Consider the following 16,704-nt stretch of genomic DNA (forward strand, 5'->3'; position numbering starts at 1 on the left):
CATATCTAAATTTTGAGGCTGCTCCACTAAAATAATTGATTTCATGGAATTTTTATTCCTACAAATCCGGGGTTGTAATCAAACCAACCAATTTAAATTAATTCCATTGTTGACTCTGTGGGATCATCATTGATGCTGAAATAATTCTTGTGACTTATTTTATGGTCAAATGATAGGCCCAAAGAATTGAGCATAATGGTGATTTTTATTACTTAGGTCGTAATCAAATACTAGCCACTTTTCCAAGTAGTTTCCCTTTCACATTTTACTAATTTGAGTCATATATACCAGCTACCAAGTTTTAGGATGTAGACTCATTCAAGACAAAAATAGTAATGCTACTAATGAGTAAAGTTCATATTCACTAATCAGCATAATTAGAGAGAATTACAAGAGAGCAATAGCTACTTAGCTTTTACACGTAAAAGACACCGAGAAAGTACTGTAGAGAAGCTAATAAGGCCACAGATAATTAGATAACATAGGTCTACAGACTAGAGTTGGCTAACCAAACCGACTACTCGGTGAGACCTTAAAACACTTCTTAAGCATTTCTTATTACTCATATTAATTATTATTATTATTCTAAAGCAACTTAAGTTCATCAGCTTCCTTCCAAACCTTAATCCATCCAAAGCACATGTCAAAGCTGACAACCAGGTCAATACTCCCAAATATGAAAATATGAACAAAATTACAACCATGTCGGCATGTCCATATGTTTTCAATGGCAAGTTCTAGACCTCACAGTACGAAGACTAGCAGACGTGGTGCTAATCAAAGAGAAGAATTGTGCTTCAACCTTTCAAGATATTTAAACAATTAGCCAAGATCAAACCATATGATTCCATGTAACTTTGAATTTTAATAATAATAAAAAAATGATTCAAATTTATGCATTTCTTCTTTACATATTACCACTTGGTTTAGTATTATGCTCAGCCATAAGCAGCATAACACCAACACAGTTCCTAAAAGACCAGAAACTATAGTCTCCAAAAATAGTTTATTTAGGCTGGGGTTTTTCAGCCCTGCTAATTCGACAAATCGCTATGTTGGTATCTGGTATAATCTCCCTTCTGTGAAGGAAGTCATATGGGTAGCTAACAGGAATAGTCCTCTCACTGATTCTAATGGAGTGGTTAGATTATCATTTAATGGGAATCTGAAAGTTGAGAGTTCAAGAAATGAGACACTTTGGTCTTCAAATGTCACTCATCCTGCCACAAAATTCTCGGTTGCTCAACTTTCGGATTCTGGGAGCCTTGTTGTCCAAGGATTTCCATCCAATGCAACCCCTGAAAATGGGACTATCATATGGCAGAGTTTTGAGCATCCTACAGATTCAGTTTTACCAAATATGAGGTTTATCCTTACCTCAAATTCTGATTTGAGGCGGGTCTTGCAAGCTTGGAAAAGCTCTTCAGACCCATCAGATGGAAGATTCTCAATTGGCACTAATTCCTTGGGCCTATTCCAGATCATCATCTGGGATGGAGATCGTCCACATTGGCGAAGTGGTCCTTGGAATGGCAACATTTTCATAGGGACAAGATACCGTAACACTGGCTATGGTAATATCTTGGTCAATACTGGGTCATTCACACAAGAAACAGTTGGTGGAATGCTTTCCCTGGTGTTTGCTGGTGCAAATGAGACTTTGATGTCACATTATGCAATAACTTATCAGGGAATAATAGCTCAACGATGGTGGGATGATAGCAATAAGAATTGGGGGATCTCATGGAAGGCCCCAGATAACGTGTGTGATATATATGGGAAATGTGGGGAATTTGGCAGCTGCAGGCCTTACAGTTCACCAATCTGCAGTTGCTTGAAAGGTTTTGAACCTAAAAACAAAGAGGAATGGAAGAGAGGAAATTGGTCGAGTGGGTGTGCAAGAAGAAAGCAACTGCAATGTGGTCTAGCAGGAAGCAAACAAGATGGGTTTCTGAGATTAAAGATGATGAAAGTGCCAGAAAATGCTGAGTTGATCACGGGATTGAACATAGATCAGTGCAGAAGTGCATGCCTTACAAATTGCTCTTGTTTGGCTTATGCATATGATACCCAGATAACATGTTTGACATGGAGTGAAAACTTGATCGATGTTGCAGACCTTTCCCCTGGCGGGGTTGATCTCTACCTTCGGCTTGCACAATCTGAGCTAAGTAAGCTGGCAACTCCATATACCTTTACTTTCTTCAATAAAAAAAGATGCATTTTGCAGGTCACTCTGACGCATTGTTTGCTACTAATTAACTTGATTAGAAGATGGAATCCATACCTGGTTGTCATAGTATAAAATTTGAATCACATTCTACCTAAAAAAAAAAAAAAAAAAAAAACAAAGACAGTTAGTAATAAAAAAAATGCTCTGATTTGCAGGTAATAATTTAAACATCAAAGCAGTAGTTGCAGTCAGTGTAATTTCAGGAACAGCAGCAGTTGCTGCCATCATATGGTTCCTGTGGAGAAGATCTCAATCGAAAGGTAAAGTGCCACCTTTACCAGTCAACAGAATTCAGAAGAGCAAAGCAACACCCAACCCATTTGTGTTCAGTGACAAAAGACAAGTTATGATTGATGACTTGCAAATATTGAAATTTGAAAAGTTGGCTGAAGAAACAGAAAGCTTCCATGAGTATAATTTGCTCGGAGCTGGTAGATTTGGCCAAGTATACAAAGTAAGAAGTTTTTCAGAGTATTAATAGTAGTCCTTAATTTAGAAAGCCAAAAGTTTTAAAATGGAGGTGTACTGTCTGTTACAGGGAAAACTAGAAGACGGACAGGAAATAGCAGTAAAAAGACTGTCAAGAGCATCTGGACAAGGTGCAGAAGAGTTTATGAATGAGGTCGCATTAATTTCAAAACTTCAACACCGCAATCTAGTCAAACTGCTGGGATGCTGTGTGGAAGGAGAAGAGAAGATGCTGATATATGAGTTCATGCCGAACAAAAGCTTGGATGCATTTCTATTTGGTTGGTTTCTATCACATTGACAGAAAACTCAATACGTAACTTAAAACATTCAAAGGCTAGTTCCTATAGAAATTTTTTTACCATAATAATATATCACTGCATATTTATTCTTTTCATTTTGGTTTCCCTTGGGCAGATCCAGAAAAGCGCAAGTCTTTGGACTGGCAGAAATGCTTCAACATTATAGAAGGGGTATGTCGAGGCCTACTTTACCTTCACAGAGATTCCAGATTAAAAATTATCCACAGAGACCTCAAAGCAAGCAATATTTTGCTGGATAAAGACCACAATCCAAAAATTTCAGACTTTGGCATGGCTAGAATTTTCGGGGGTAACCAGGATCAAGCTAGTACCCAAAGGGTTGTAGGAACATAGTAAGTACCCCGCTATTCGCTACTATTTCCAGCCAAATCAAAATTTAGGTTTGTTAATCTAACAGCAGTGTTTGTATTCAATACAGTGGTTACATGTCTCCAGAGTATGCAATGGAAGGACACTTCTCTGAAAAATCAGATGTATTCAGCCTCGGAGTGTTACTGATTGAAATAATAAGCGGAAAAAAGAATAACAACTTCTGGTATCAGGAAGATTCGCTGAGTCTCTTAGGATATGTAAGTTGCTTTTCACCTTGAAAAAAATAAGTCCCAGAGAAGGGCCAACAAGTTCAGAATCCAAGATATATTCAAACTTTTCATTTAACTTTAAGCATCTAGTTAGCTAAAATTGATAAAATGACAATTGCAGGCCTGGAAATTGTGGAGAGAGGACAATATCATTTTATTGATTGACCCGTCGATTAATGGTGCACCCTTCCAGGCTGAAACAGTAAGATGTATACATGTGGGGCTATTGTGTGTGCAAGAACTTGCCAAAGACAGGCCAAACATGTCAACCGTCATCTCCATGCTTGTAAGTGATATAACAGATCTTCCAAATCCAAAACCACCAGGGTTTGTTCAACGCCAGCTATTGTCTGATACAGGTTCATATCAGATCGCTGAACAAACTTCTTCCACAAATTATGTTACTGTAACATCTTTGGCTGCTCGATAGCATATCTATTTTTTCTCTTTATAAAATTGAATCAACTGTCCTTTTCTGAGATGCATAACTAGATATGTGAATGACCTTTTTTTTACTTTGACTGTTCTACTTATCATAGTAATCATACTAAGCATCAACTTTTTTACGTAGTATTCTGAATATCAACCTTTTTGTTATATTCAGCACCATGTAAAAGCACATGCTTAGTCCCATTACAAGGTTATCAGTATAAACTAGTGGTCAAAATTTTGATCTTTAAAGTGCAATATCTTTCCTAATTAGTAATTACTTGATTTGATTAACACTTATGACAAAAATGATGACTTCAATTTCACATTTTGGTCCGACTTTATTTTCGTCTAGACTTTGCAAGAGACCCTGGATATTGATCATGATTCATGAATCACACCTATTACTAGACTTTGGGAGTTGATTCTTATTTCAGTAAACTAAGGGTCTGTTCACATTTATTGAACTGGGCTGAGCTGAACTGAAGTGATTGGAGCTGAACTGAACTGAATAGAGCTGAAATGAATATTTTATGAGAGAAGAAAATTAGGAGCTGAACTGAACTGATTGGAGCTGAATTGAACTGAATTGAATTGAATTGAACTGAATTGAACTGATTGGAGCTGAACTCAACTGAACTAAAATTAAGCTGAAGGCCCTAAGAGTGAAAGGTAAAAATTAAAAGATCATATAACTCAGATGCTGATATGGGTCATATGACTATTATGATGGTTCCATCCAAGAAGGCTTCCCACTTTCTAGAATGTTGCTACTGAATTCAAGATTGCATCAAATGCCAGGAACCAAGCAAACAGAGCAACATTTCATCAAATTTCAAGTAGAAAAACAAATGATTCACATAAATCAACACGACAACAACAAATATAAAAAAAGAAAAGAGACATCCAAAAAGGTACATATGCGAAGATAAAGAAATAAATTGCAACTCCCTTTAATCAAAATTTATCAACTTGTATACTATTTTAGAATGTCTGAAAGAATTTGTCACCTTTCTTAAAAATAATAATGATTCACAATCAGATTTCAAAATATGCAACACCTTTAGTGACTAGGATAGATAGGAATGAGACTCAAGACGTAACTATTACTCCTTTTTTTTTGTTCTACCTATTGCAGACCTTTAAACCAAGGAATTTCAACTTTTTTTTACAGAGAGAGAGAGAGAGAGAGAGAGAGACATAGTAAAAACTGGATGTGGGTAAGAAAAAAGGTGATTAAATTCTAAGCCTCTAAGAGTCTAAGGTAAAGTGGGCAAATCAAACCCTAAAAAGTAGTGTATGAGAATCAGAATAAGGTAAAAATATAAATAGATAAATCAGTGACAAAGGAATAAAAGGTGCCGCATAAAAGTTCTTTGTATAAAATCAAGTCACATTCTTAATTATGAGAGGTTATGAGGCTTATGACATTGTAACTAATATTTCTGCATGGAGGTAAAATTTCTCAATCTAAAAAGGATGCAAAACTTGGCAAAGTCCATATAGAATTTGTCAGTCAACAAACACTCATAGATGTAGAAAACTAAACCTTCATTTGATATTAGTTATTCACATTGTCTTGACTTCACATAATTAAAGATATGACATGATTTCACATAAAGACTTTTAATCATATTTGATTTACTATTCAATTCTCCCATCCTTATTTGAGATAAACAATCCAATCATAAGTCATTGCTCATTACTATGATAAGAAATGCGACAACATTTTTCAAACATTCTAAAATAGAATATACATATATATATGACTATTATTTCTAGATGAGGCCATATGATTTACAACAAATAATGCACAAAATTAATTGTAGCCACATACCTTGTTTGATTTGTTTGGTTACTTTTTGGATTCTGGCAGGCTGCATCAGTTTTCAGTTCATTTACATCATCTTGAGGAATTCTCGCTTGATAATTCTTCATACCTTTATTAAAACAATAAGGCAGCCTACCACTTTATGTCACAAGAAAAGTCAAGAAGATCTTTAACCCTTTGTGTGTAAAGTTTCTGCACTGGTTATTAGCTCTTGGTTAATATAAATCTGCAACACGAGCTAGAGATATCATCAGCTCTTCTTTCCTCAGCACCAACAAGGAATCCAGAGTAAACCATCCTACACAAATAAAAACAATGTCATCTATTTATGTACTACTTCTCTTTTGTTACTTCAACATACAGATTTCCACAGCTAATGACAGCATTACAATGAAAAAGTTCATTCATGATGGAGAAACCATAATATCCGGTAATGGTACTTTTAAGCTGGCCTTTTTCAGCCCACCAAACTCTACAAATCGCTATGTCGGCATCTGGTACAACAAAGTTTCAGTGATGAATGCTGTTTGGGTGGCAAACAGAAACAACCCGCTAGATGACTCCTCAGGTGTATTCAAGATCACAGAGGACGGCGATCTAAAGGTGTTGAATGGTCAGAAAGAGATCCTATGGCAGTCAAATATCACATATAGGGCCACTAATTTGTTAAAAGCTCAGCTTTTAGAATCTGGAAACTTAGTATTACTCAGTTCTAATAGTACAATATTATGGCAAAGTTTTGATCACCCCACCAACACTATGTTTCCAAAAATGAGTACGACTTTCAACAGAGAAAACTATAAAAATCCTCTTTTACAATCTTGGAGAAGCCCATCAAATCCTTCTGTAGGAAGGTTCTCTCTTCGCCTTGATTCTGTTGTTCTCCCAGAGTTTATTATAGAGAACAATGATCGCCCATATTGGAGAAGCGGGCCTTGGAATGGTAACATGTTTATTGGAATTCAGGTTAATTACCCTGACTTCCATAGTCATGGATTGAGTGTTCAAAATGATGACCAGGGAACCATTACAGTGGTGTATTCAAACCCTGATAATTCGTTGTCAAACATGGAATTAGACTACCAAGGAAATTTTATCCAACAGTACTGGGATAATACTAATGGCAAGTGGAAAGCTTGGTGGCAGGCCCCAGAAAACGAGTGTGGCTTTTACGGGAAGTGTGGAGAGTTTGGAAGCTGCAATTATCTCCAATTTCCAGTTTGTAAATGTTTGAAGGGCTTTCACCCAAAGAACAAAAAAGAGTGGGACAAAGGAAACTGGAGCAGTGGGTGTAGACGAAGGACGCAGCTTCAATGTGGAGTAAAAGGTGCAAAAGATGATGTGTTTTTTAGGCTAAAGATGATGAAAGTACCAGCAAATATTGAGTGGTCACCAGGATTAGATGAAGGCAGGTGCAGAAGCCACTGCTTGAGAGATTGTTCATGCTTGGCTTATGCGTATGACATTGGTGTGGGGTGTATGTCTTGGGGCAGAAACTTGATAGACACACAAGAGTTTTCCACTAGTGGGACGGATCTTTACCTTCGTCTGGCATCCTCAGAGCTAGGTAGTAATACTTTTTCTATTACGTCCAGTTCTTTTGACAAAAAAAAACTCACTGATCAAGTTAAAGTTTGCTAATTTAAAAAAGTTTCTAAACTTTCAGAAATAACCTGCTTTTTAAAATTTGTAACTGATGAAAAGTTACAGTTCTTCTAGCTTTTTACTTCTTTCATGCAATAGGAATTGAAGCTAATTTTACTCATGCAGACACATTCATTCTTGTTTTCAGGTAATAACAGTAAAATAAAAATAATTGTAGCATTAACAGGAGCTTCAGTGACTGCCACCCTTGTAGCTATTGTATACTTCTTGTGTAAGAGGAAGTCTAAACAAGGTAACATTCATTATAAAGCTAAATTATACCATTGACAGAAACCATCGTTCCACGAAGAACAGAGTTAAATATGTTCCAGATTGATATCATACTTAGCCAATTACCAACATATGAGATGCAATCAATTATTTTTACATGGCTCAGCTGTGCAGCTGATGGAAAAATGAGAGAAAAATAAAGAACACGACATATAATAAATAAAATGTCAATAAGCAAGGATTTCAAATTTCTCATTCATAATTTGTATAGAATATGGAGTATCTATGTCATAAAAATTTATACATAATTATATGACTAGGAAGGCTTAAGGCAAATGACACATTGACACCTCTTTTCTTCTGTTTTTTCTGTTCTGAACTACAAGTTGTGAAATTTAACATGCATCAGGAAAGAAAACTGAAAACGATCAAGCATTGTTGAATATGCTTGGCAACAATAAAGCTCTAGTCAACCTCGAAGAGCTATCATTCTTTGAGTTTAAAAAGCTGGCTACAGCAACAGACAACTTTCAGGAAAGCAACAAGCTAAGAGAAGGTGGTTTTGGCCAAGTGTTTAGGGTAATATATGCTTGGAAGATTAATTCTTTTGTTCTGTACTACTTATACAGAGGTATGAAAGAGGAATTTAAAAGTAAAAATCCATTTACAGGGAAAATTGGATGATGGTCAAGAAATAGCAGTAAAAAGACTATCACAAAGTTCTCGTCAGGGTCTGGAAGAATTTCTGAACGAAGCAGCAGTTATTTTTAAGCTCCAGCATCGGAATCTCATCAAACTTCTAGGTTTCTGTGTTGAAGAAGAGGAAAAAATATTGATATATGAATACATGCCAAACAAAAGCTTGGACTCATTTCTGTTTGGTCAGTTACAAACAAAGTTTTACAGTAGCTGTTAATTTCCCCAATAAGATTTTTATTTTTTTTTAGCTCCAATAAAGCAATCAGTTTTTCTTACAAAAAAATTATTTTAAAGGCAACAGAAGCACATATTAATCTAAAACATGTAATTTTTGTTTGGGTAAAACTATGCAGATCCACGAAAACAAGAACTTCTAGACTGGAAGACACGCTTCAAAATCATTGGAGGAGTATGCCGAGGGCTCCTTTACCTTCACCGGGACTCCATACTAAAGATTATTCATCGAGATATAAAAGTCAGCAATATATTGCTTGATGAAGACTTAATTCCAAAAATTGCAGACTTTGGAATGGCAAGGATCTTTGGAAGCAACCAAGATCAAGCCAATACTAGAAGAATAGTAGGAACATAGTAAGTACTGTGATTTTTATTATTTTTTTATATTTTACTAAGAGCATTTATATTGGTAGAACTAATAAATGACTACTCATGTTGATTTTATTTTTGTAAATCAAGCAGTGGTTATATGTCTCCTGAATACGCAATGGAGGGTCATTTTTCTGAAAAGTCGGATGTTTTTAGCCTTGGAGTATTGCTATTGGAAATTGTGAGTGGAAAAAGGAATAGCAGCTTTTGGGATGAGGAGAAGTCCTTGACCCTCTTAGGCTATGTAAGTTACAGTAAACTAAATGCAAGTGTAAAGTGTTCTTGTTTTTTTTTTTTTTTTTTCAGTTGTATCTACTGATTTTTTAAATGCCATTGTCCTGATTGCTTCAATGTCATTAGGTGTGGAAACTATGGAACCAGGGACAAATCATATTGCTGATTGACACAGCAATAATTGGTGACCTGTGCTTTCATGAAGAAATCTTAAGGTGCATACATGTAGCCCTTTTGTGTGTACAAGAGTTTCCAAAAGACAGGCCAGATATTACTACAGTTATCTCCATGATTCAAAGTGAAATACCAAATCTACCAAGTCCAAAACAGCCTGGTTTCACTCTCAGCCAATTTCATACAGATCAAGGGTCCTCTCAACAAGGTAAGGGAAATGGCTCTAATAATGTTTCCATCACGACTGTGAGTGCTCGATAATCCACATATGCCAACAAGAACACCAAATTTACTGGCGTGGATACAAGATATAGTGTGTTGTCATGAATGGTTAAGGGTTAGACTCTTTAGCATACACATCTTGACGCTTAGCTTTGTTGATGATGATTCAATCATTGATTATGGATTTAGAAAGAGCAACCTCTTTCGAACTGTAAGGGCAAGCCAGCAAGTCAGGAATGCATACATCAAACCCTCCCCCGACCCCCACCATAAACTGAAGCCCATGAGAAATACTAGGTTCATGGCATCACCAAAAATTAGGATGTGTCGTGTGTATTTAACCCCTTCTTTGTTTATTAAGATGTTTTAAGATAAATCTTGCTTACGTACAAATGATGTTTTGGGTTGTCAATAAAATTACCATGGAAGGTTCTTATAAACTCTTAACAATCCTTATCATCAAAATCTCCCTTTTGGTAGCTTTTCCATCTTACAGAATATTTTTAAGGCACTTTGTCTTTTTTCTATATTACAACGTTTATTTCATTACTAAATACGTCATAATCTTCCAACTAAATAACTCCCATCACGGATACCCCAATCCAACCTTATTGGCCTAGCCCTTTGGTAGGGGGAGGGGAAAGGGACAAAAGAATCCCCACCCCTAAAGTGGACAAATTGCTTACAGCTAAACCTAGTACTACTTGGATTTCAATTTTCGCTACACATCATTAAAAAAATTTATTAAGCACTTACTAAGCCTGTTGTATACAAAACATCATTGTATCCAAAAATTTTACTGAATACAATATATCATCATATTCAAGTCTAAGTCTCAAGATATCATCACTTCATAAAAACCGAAATATGTAAAATAAAAGAGTGCAGAAATATGTAATTGTACACTAAAATCAATTTGATTATATACAATACCTTTAGTCCACATATTATATGCAACTTTGGAATTTTTTATATCTCACAAATAATACATCAGAGTTGCATATAATACGAACCGGAGGTAGTATTATTTTTTCAATAGTTTCAATCGCTGATATCAACCAGCAGTTTCTTCAATTGGTGTACAATTATATGAAAGGAGCTCAATTAAGAGAAATTTTAAACAAACGTACTAAAATTCTTCACCGATATGATATTAAATTATAGCAATCGTTAAAGATAAGCCAAAAATTAATTGCAAAAGCAATTAAACAAAGTACTAATTGTAGAAAAATAGAACAAAAACAGCATAAAATCAAAGGTAATAGGACTAAATTATTCAGAATTTCACATTAAACATACGATTAAACAATCAATTGAAATTAAAAAGGCAAAATTTAACAGAAAATGAGAAGAGAAATTAGAGAAGAACCTGATACGAAGAGGCATTTGTCTCAAAGTAAAGCGGAATTGCCGGAAAGAATGAAATTAGGTTTCCGGTGAGTTATACGGCGGCGTTTTTAGGTTTTCCGATTTCTGATTAATCGCAGAGAATGAGAAAGATGGGTGTTTGAGCTACTGTTTGAGTGAAAAGAAAGTAGGAATATTAACGAACTTAAAACGGCTCATCACAATTTGCGGGAAAATTGATTTTAATTTTGTTGGACAACATTATTGCAAATGGAAATGGTGCTAAAATTAGTTTTTTGCCACTAGTAATGGGAGCAAACCCTGTTTAGTCTTTTTTGCCAAAAGCCCCATTTATCTTTTGTGAACGAATTGTTTATTATTAATTGCAACTTTTTTCCATACATTTTTAATCCTTATTTTGGTTGACCTTGTTTATTTCATTTATTATATGTGGCAATCCTAGTATTGCAAGTAATCTGAAACGAAAGGGATATGTACATCAAATAACAAAATTGTACGGAGTAATATTTTGGAAAAAATCGTTACCAACATTAGCAATTTCAAAACAATGTCACATTACACAATTTAATTAAAAGTTGACCACTTGATTTACTTAGTACATTCCAAGTTTATGATTTATAATCCATGCTTCCAAGATGAGGTCTTACGGTGCATACTAGTAAGCTAGTTGCCCTATTGTGTGTACAAGAATACTGAAGATAAGCCAGATGTTACCACGATTATCTCCATGATTCAATGTGATCGAGTCCAAAGCAGCCTCTGGCTAAACTTAACTAAATTTTATACAAATCAAGGGTTCTCTCAGCAAGGACAAGAAGGTGGTTCTTCAAATATTAGTGCTTGATAATTCATATATGTCAGCATAACACTATGATAGGCGCCAATAAAGCTGATGTGTAGATCAAGTTTAGCGTGCAACAAATTTCCAACTTCTTCAAAAACATGCCTTTGTTGTCTTTAACAAGTTGAGGGTTGCCTATAAATCATGATTACTCTGAAATTCACCGACAATGTTTCAATCAACATTCACAAATTACACAAAGTAACAACTTTAAAAACGTGCTCCCTACATTGTTTGATAGATGTTCAGCTTTGACTTTTACATTATTAGATTAAAATTTTGTTGGATTTAAGTTCATGTATTTTCTCCATTTCATAATACTTTCTACGTAGTGGATTGACATTAATATTTATAAAAACTAGAAATGAAAAGTAAGATAATGTCTTTTAGGATATTTTTTCCACCCTTAACCCCTAAAATTCTTGTCCCCGCCTATAATGAGGACAATAGGCACATAAAAAATAAAAAATAATAAAAAAAAATTCCAACAGTAATAATTATTGCGGCATGTGTTACCCAACACACACACACAAAAAAAATGGTTAGCTTTTTTTGAAGTGCATCCCATCCTCAGGTTACATCATTTATAATAAGTATCATAACTAGTACTTCGTACATTTCTCCAACTTTTTCCTAGGTATGTTCCAACCCAAACTCCATCACCTACAATAGAATATACAATCAGCTAAATTATCCTTAAATTTTAGTAACACAATATTAAACCCCATTTGTATTTCCTACTCAGTTCACCAGCAAAATTGAAGTCCATTTGTTATTTCTATTCAAATTTATCTGTTAAATACCATGAATTATCTGTATTCAATTATTTTCTTCTCTTTTTTTCTATTGCAACAAACTTCAGCTTTAGACAAAATCACAGCTAGCAAGTTCCTTACAGACCCTGAAACTATAGTCTCTAGTAATGGTGCATTTAAACTGGGGTTCTTTAGCCCCCCTAACTCGACACACCGTTATGTAGGAATTTGGTACAGTAAACTCACCACGAATAGTGTTGTATGGGTGGCTAACAGGAACAAACCTCTGAATGATTCTTCTGGTGGAGCAATCAGAATATCTAAGGATGGCAATCTTCGAGTCCTGAATGCTCAAAACCAGACACTTTGGTCCTCAGATATTAATGTTTCTGTCTCCAGCCAAACTAACAGAAGTATAGTATCAAAAGCGCAGCTCTTAGACTCCGGCAACCTAGTTTTGATGGGTCTAGAGGGCGTGATCTTGTGGCAGAGCTTTAAGCACCCAACTGATACAGCTTTGCCAAATATGAAGCTTACTGTCAACAAGAATTCTGACATGAGGAAAATGTTACAGGCCTGGAATGGCCCTTCAGACCCGTCTTCTGGAAGGTTCTCGGTTGGCATCGATTCTTTTGCCTTTCCTCAGCTTGTCATTTACAATGATGATCTGACTTATTGGAGGAGTGGTCCATGGAATGGCCACATCTTTACTGCAATACAGAATAACGAGACTGATGAGTTCAATGATGCCGGTTTCATTCTTGAGAATGACAGGCAAGGTACCATTTCTAAAACATATTCTTACACTAATCAGTCAGTGTTATCTAACTATGGGTTGAGCTATCAAGGAACTTTGACACAGCGATGGTGGGATGAGAGCGAAAGAAAATGGAAGGTGGCCTGGGAAGCACCACACACAAAGTGTGACATCTATGGCAAGTGTGGAGCATTTGGAAGCTGTAATTTGATGAATTCTCCAATTTGCCGGTGCTTGAAAGGATTCAAACCAAAAAATAAGTTAGAATGGAGTAAAGGATATTGGGCAAACGGGTGCATGAGAAAAACATCATTGCAATGTGAGAGAGGAAGTGGAAAAGAAGCCGGGTTTTTCAGGGTGAAGTCAGTAAAGGTGCCAGACAACCCTGCATGGTTAATTGGATTGGATGAAAATGAATGCAGAAACCAGTGCTTAAAGAATTGTTCTTGTATAGCTTATGTATTTGATACAAGTATTGGATGTATGTCATGGGATAGAGACTTGATTGACACAGAAAAGTTGGCTGCAGGTGGGGTGGATCTTCACCTAAAACTGGCAAATTCTGAACTAGGTACAGTATCTTTTCTTGTCCGACATATCTTGATGTATGCTTAGAGGTAGCAAAACAGTTTTTAAAACCATTAGATTCAGTTCATATTTGGATGGTAAGTCATTTGGTGCTTTTTGGGTTAGGTCATATTTGGATGGTAAGTCATTCGGTGTTTTTTGGAAATATTATGGTCGTATGGAGCTAATTAATTATGGTTTGCAGGGAACAGCAGTGGAGCAGTAGCAATTATTGCAGCAACAGGGAGCTTACTAGGAGCAGCTATAGTTGTTACTCTTATACTTGTTCTGTGGAGAAGCAAAGCCCATATGAAGCAAGGTAATACATTCATAGTTGTAGTCAAAATAGCTTCAATTCATTAGAACTTTTGAAGAGCATAACCTAATGTTTCTGCGGTTTCTGAATTTAACATCTCAAGGAAAGAAACTTCAGAGGAGAAAAACAGTTTCAGATATTCTTGGAATAGATGGAAACCAAGATCAAGTTGAAGAGGTTCCATTGTTTGAATTTGAAGAGGTGGTAACAGCAACAAACAACTTCCAGGACACTAACAAGCTTGGAAAAGGTGGATTCGGTCCAGTTTACAAGGTAATTAATTTTCTGATTACTGTCCTATCAACTGAAAAATGTTTCAAATGTAAAGGTGTAAAACTCACTTTGAAATTTGGTTTTGAAGGGAATATTAGAAGATGGACAAGAAATTGCAATCAAGAAACTTTCAAAAGCCTCAGGACAAGGTGTACAAGAGTTTATGAATGAGGTGCTGGTGATATCTAAACTTCAGCACCGAAATCTTGTCAGACTACTGGGCTGCTGTGTGGGAGGAGATGAGAAAATGTTGATATATGAGTACATGCCAAACAAAAGCTTGGACTCACTCCTTTTTGGTTTGTATCACATTTTCTGACACAACCTTGCATTCATTATTAGTAGGCAAAAATACAAGTTTAATCCATTCATTATTTCTCTAATTAATCCCAGATCCGATAAAGAAGGAGCTACTACCCTGGAAAATTCGCTACAACATCACTCATGGAATATGTCAGGGACTCCTTTACCTTCACAGAGATTCTAGAATAAAGATTATTCATAGAGACCTTAAAGCAAGCAACATTTTGTTGGACAAAAACCTGAATCCAAAAATCTCAGACTTTGGCATGGCTAGGATTTTTGGGGAGAAACAAGACCAAGATGACACTAGAAGGATTGTTGGTACATAGTAAGTACAAAAATATTAGCAAAAAACATGCATGTTCATTCTAGTTTTCATTCATCTTTGAACTCAGAAAGTCATGTTTCGATTGAGATAATGCAGTGGATATATGTCTCCTGAGTATGCAATGGAAGGGCGATTCTCAGAAAAGTCAGACGTATTCAGCTTTGGAGTCTTGTTGTTGGAGATTGTAAGTGGTAAAAGGAATAGCATTTTCTGGTACGAGGAGGACTCCCTAAGCTTACTAGGATATGTAAGTCTTTATAACATTGTATTTATTCAATTAAGAAATACTTCGTATATTAACTGTCCTCGAGACTAAATCACCTGTTTTTTTCTCAGGCATATAAATTGTGGGAGGAGAACAATGTTACATCATTCATTGATCCAGCCATTGCTGATACATACTTCTCCGGACAGTTCGAAGAGATTCAGAATTGCATACAGGTCGGCCTATTATGTGTGGAAGAATCTGCTCAAGATAGACCAAATATCTCTACTGTTATCTCAATGCTTCGAAGTGAGTTAGCAAATGTCCCACATCCAAAACCACCTGGCTTCAGTCACAGTCAGAAAACTAAGGATGTTGGTTCATCTTTCGGACAGAGCCAACAGAGTTCATCTACGAATCATGAAGCTGTTACACTTGTAAGCGCCCGATAACACAGGGAATGTAACTAGCTAACATGGTTTCCTAGGCCAATGTATTGTAATCTAGTACTATTGCTTATAAATTACATAATTAGCTCGAGTGATGCCTTGAGTTCTTAAAGTTAGAGAAGAACAATGCCTAAAAATTTAACAAGTATATCTTGAAGTTACTATTGACCACTAAATTTCAGTTGCATATACAATTGAATTCTATAATCCATCTTACTGAAACTTTACCTTGTATTCAGACTATATAAACACCAATTTTGATACAGTACAATTCAAATAGGCCACAGTTTTTTTTATAAACAAAAAATCATAACATGATTATGTAATTTGCAATAAATTAACCCAAACTATCAACAAAAATGCATAAACATCCATCTAATTTAACATATTAATCAGGAAATCAAAAATCTGTTTTCTAAATCGTATTAAGTTAAACGTGCTGTATCTTGCCACTTCAGTACAAATGTACAATAGAAATCAGACAAATCAAACCCGGACCTCTGTTAACATTTCTAAATCGTTTTTGTCTTGCAGCTGGACAGCGACAACCACTTTGTAACTTGCCGCTTTTAGTACGGGGTAGCAATAACTCAATGGTCTCACTTCTCGGATAGTGAATTAGACTAAAAATAACCAGTACAGTATTGATACACACACTAATTAAAGTCTGCTCCCTAGATATTCGACCTCCTAGCTGCACATTGTAACCTTCCAGCACCAAAGTTTGACATCAATTTTTATCCTAGAATCGCCACTACCAGCCTTGAGAAATCATAAGCCACATTTCTAGTTTAGGTCGTCCCAAAATGATGGACTCGACTTGTTGCAGCTGGTAGGGATGGAATTATTGAAATAGTATGCTGCTTA

At 35.7% G+C, this 16,704-nt stretch overlaps 2 protein-coding genes, 1 long non-coding RNA gene and 1 pseudogene across 4 annotated transcripts; 3 read left to right on the forward strand and 1 right to left on the reverse strand.

Annotated features, from left to right (window-relative positions):
• The first annotated feature begins 881 nt into the window (after positions 1-881).
• LOC145611367 (G-type lectin S-receptor-like serine/threonine-protein kinase At1g11330) lies at positions 882-4,035 on the forward strand (annotated as a pseudogene). The gene is made up of 6 exons (XR_014106368.1): positions 882-2,171; positions 2,389-2,687; positions 2,772-2,982; positions 3,119-3,356; positions 3,443-3,593; positions 3,727-4,035. The product of XR_014106368.1 is annotated as a G-type lectin S-receptor-like serine/threonine-protein kinase At1g11330 (transcript).
• LOC145611384 (uncharacterized) lies at positions 2,087-11,362 on the reverse strand. Its single transcript, XR_014106371.1, has 3 exons — positions 11,045-11,362; positions 5,872-6,163; positions 2,087-2,324 (listed from the first exon to the last, which is right to left on the reverse strand). It is a non-coding gene; the product is annotated as an uncharacterized LOC145611384 (long non-coding RNA).
• LOC145611369 (G-type lectin S-receptor-like serine/threonine-protein kinase At1g11300) lies at positions 6,181-9,714 on the forward strand. Its single transcript, XM_081666695.1, has 7 exons — positions 6,181-7,432; positions 7,658-7,762; positions 8,150-8,319; positions 8,411-8,621; positions 8,793-9,030; positions 9,139-9,289; positions 9,406-9,714. The coding sequence occupies exons 1-7, from the start codon at positions 6,181-6,183 to the stop codon at positions 9,712-9,714; spliced, it is 2,436 nt and encodes an 811-aa protein (XP_081522821.1).
• Positions 11,363-12,436: 1,074 nt separating the features above from the next.
• LOC145611082 (G-type lectin S-receptor-like serine/threonine-protein kinase SD1-13) lies at positions 12,437-16,000 on the forward strand. Its single transcript, XM_081666316.1, has 7 exons — positions 12,437-13,967; positions 14,169-14,282; positions 14,383-14,552; positions 14,641-14,851; positions 14,946-15,183; positions 15,280-15,430; positions 15,520-16,000. The coding sequence occupies exons 1-7, from the start codon at positions 12,689-12,691 to the stop codon at positions 15,838-15,840; spliced, it is 2,484 nt and encodes an 827-aa protein (XP_081522442.1). The 5' UTR covers positions 12,437-12,688; the 3' UTR covers positions 15,841-16,000.
• The last annotated feature ends 704 nt before the right edge of the window (positions 16,001-16,704 follow it).

This window comes from Chenopodium album, chromosome 24 (genome assembly GCF_948465745.1).
Source record: "Chenopodium album chromosome 24, dcCheAlbu1.1, whole genome shotgun sequence".
Lineage (NCBI taxonomy): Eukaryota > Viridiplantae > Streptophyta > Magnoliopsida > Caryophyllales > Amaranthaceae > Chenopodium > Chenopodium album.

Excerpts from the sequence above, each read along its gene's own strand:
- LOC145611369 (XM_081666695.1), top strand. The coding sequence starts at position 6,181 with ATGTCATCTATTTATGTACTACTTCTCTTTTGTTACTTCAACATACAG. Across the intron at positions 7,763-8,149 it reads TAAGAGGAAGTCTAAACAAG|GAAAGAAAACTGAAAACGAT; the intron begins GTAACATTCATT and ends AACATGCATCAG. Across the intron at positions 9,290-9,405 it reads CCTTGACCCTCTTAGGCTAT|GTGTGGAAACTATGGAACCA; the intron begins GTAAGTTACAGT and ends CAATGTCATTAG.
- LOC145611082 (XM_081666316.1), top strand. The coding sequence starts at position 12,689 with ATGAATTATCTGTATTCAATTATTTTCTTCTCTTTTTTTCTATTGCAA. Across the intron at positions 13,968-14,168 it reads ACTGGCAAATTCTGAACTAG|GGAACAGCAGTGGAGCAGTA; the intron begins GTACAGTATCTT and ends TATGGTTTGCAG. Across the intron at positions 14,852-14,945 it reads CTTGGACTCACTCCTTTTTG|ATCCGATAAAGAAGGAGCTA; the intron begins GTTTGTATCACA and ends AATTAATCCCAG.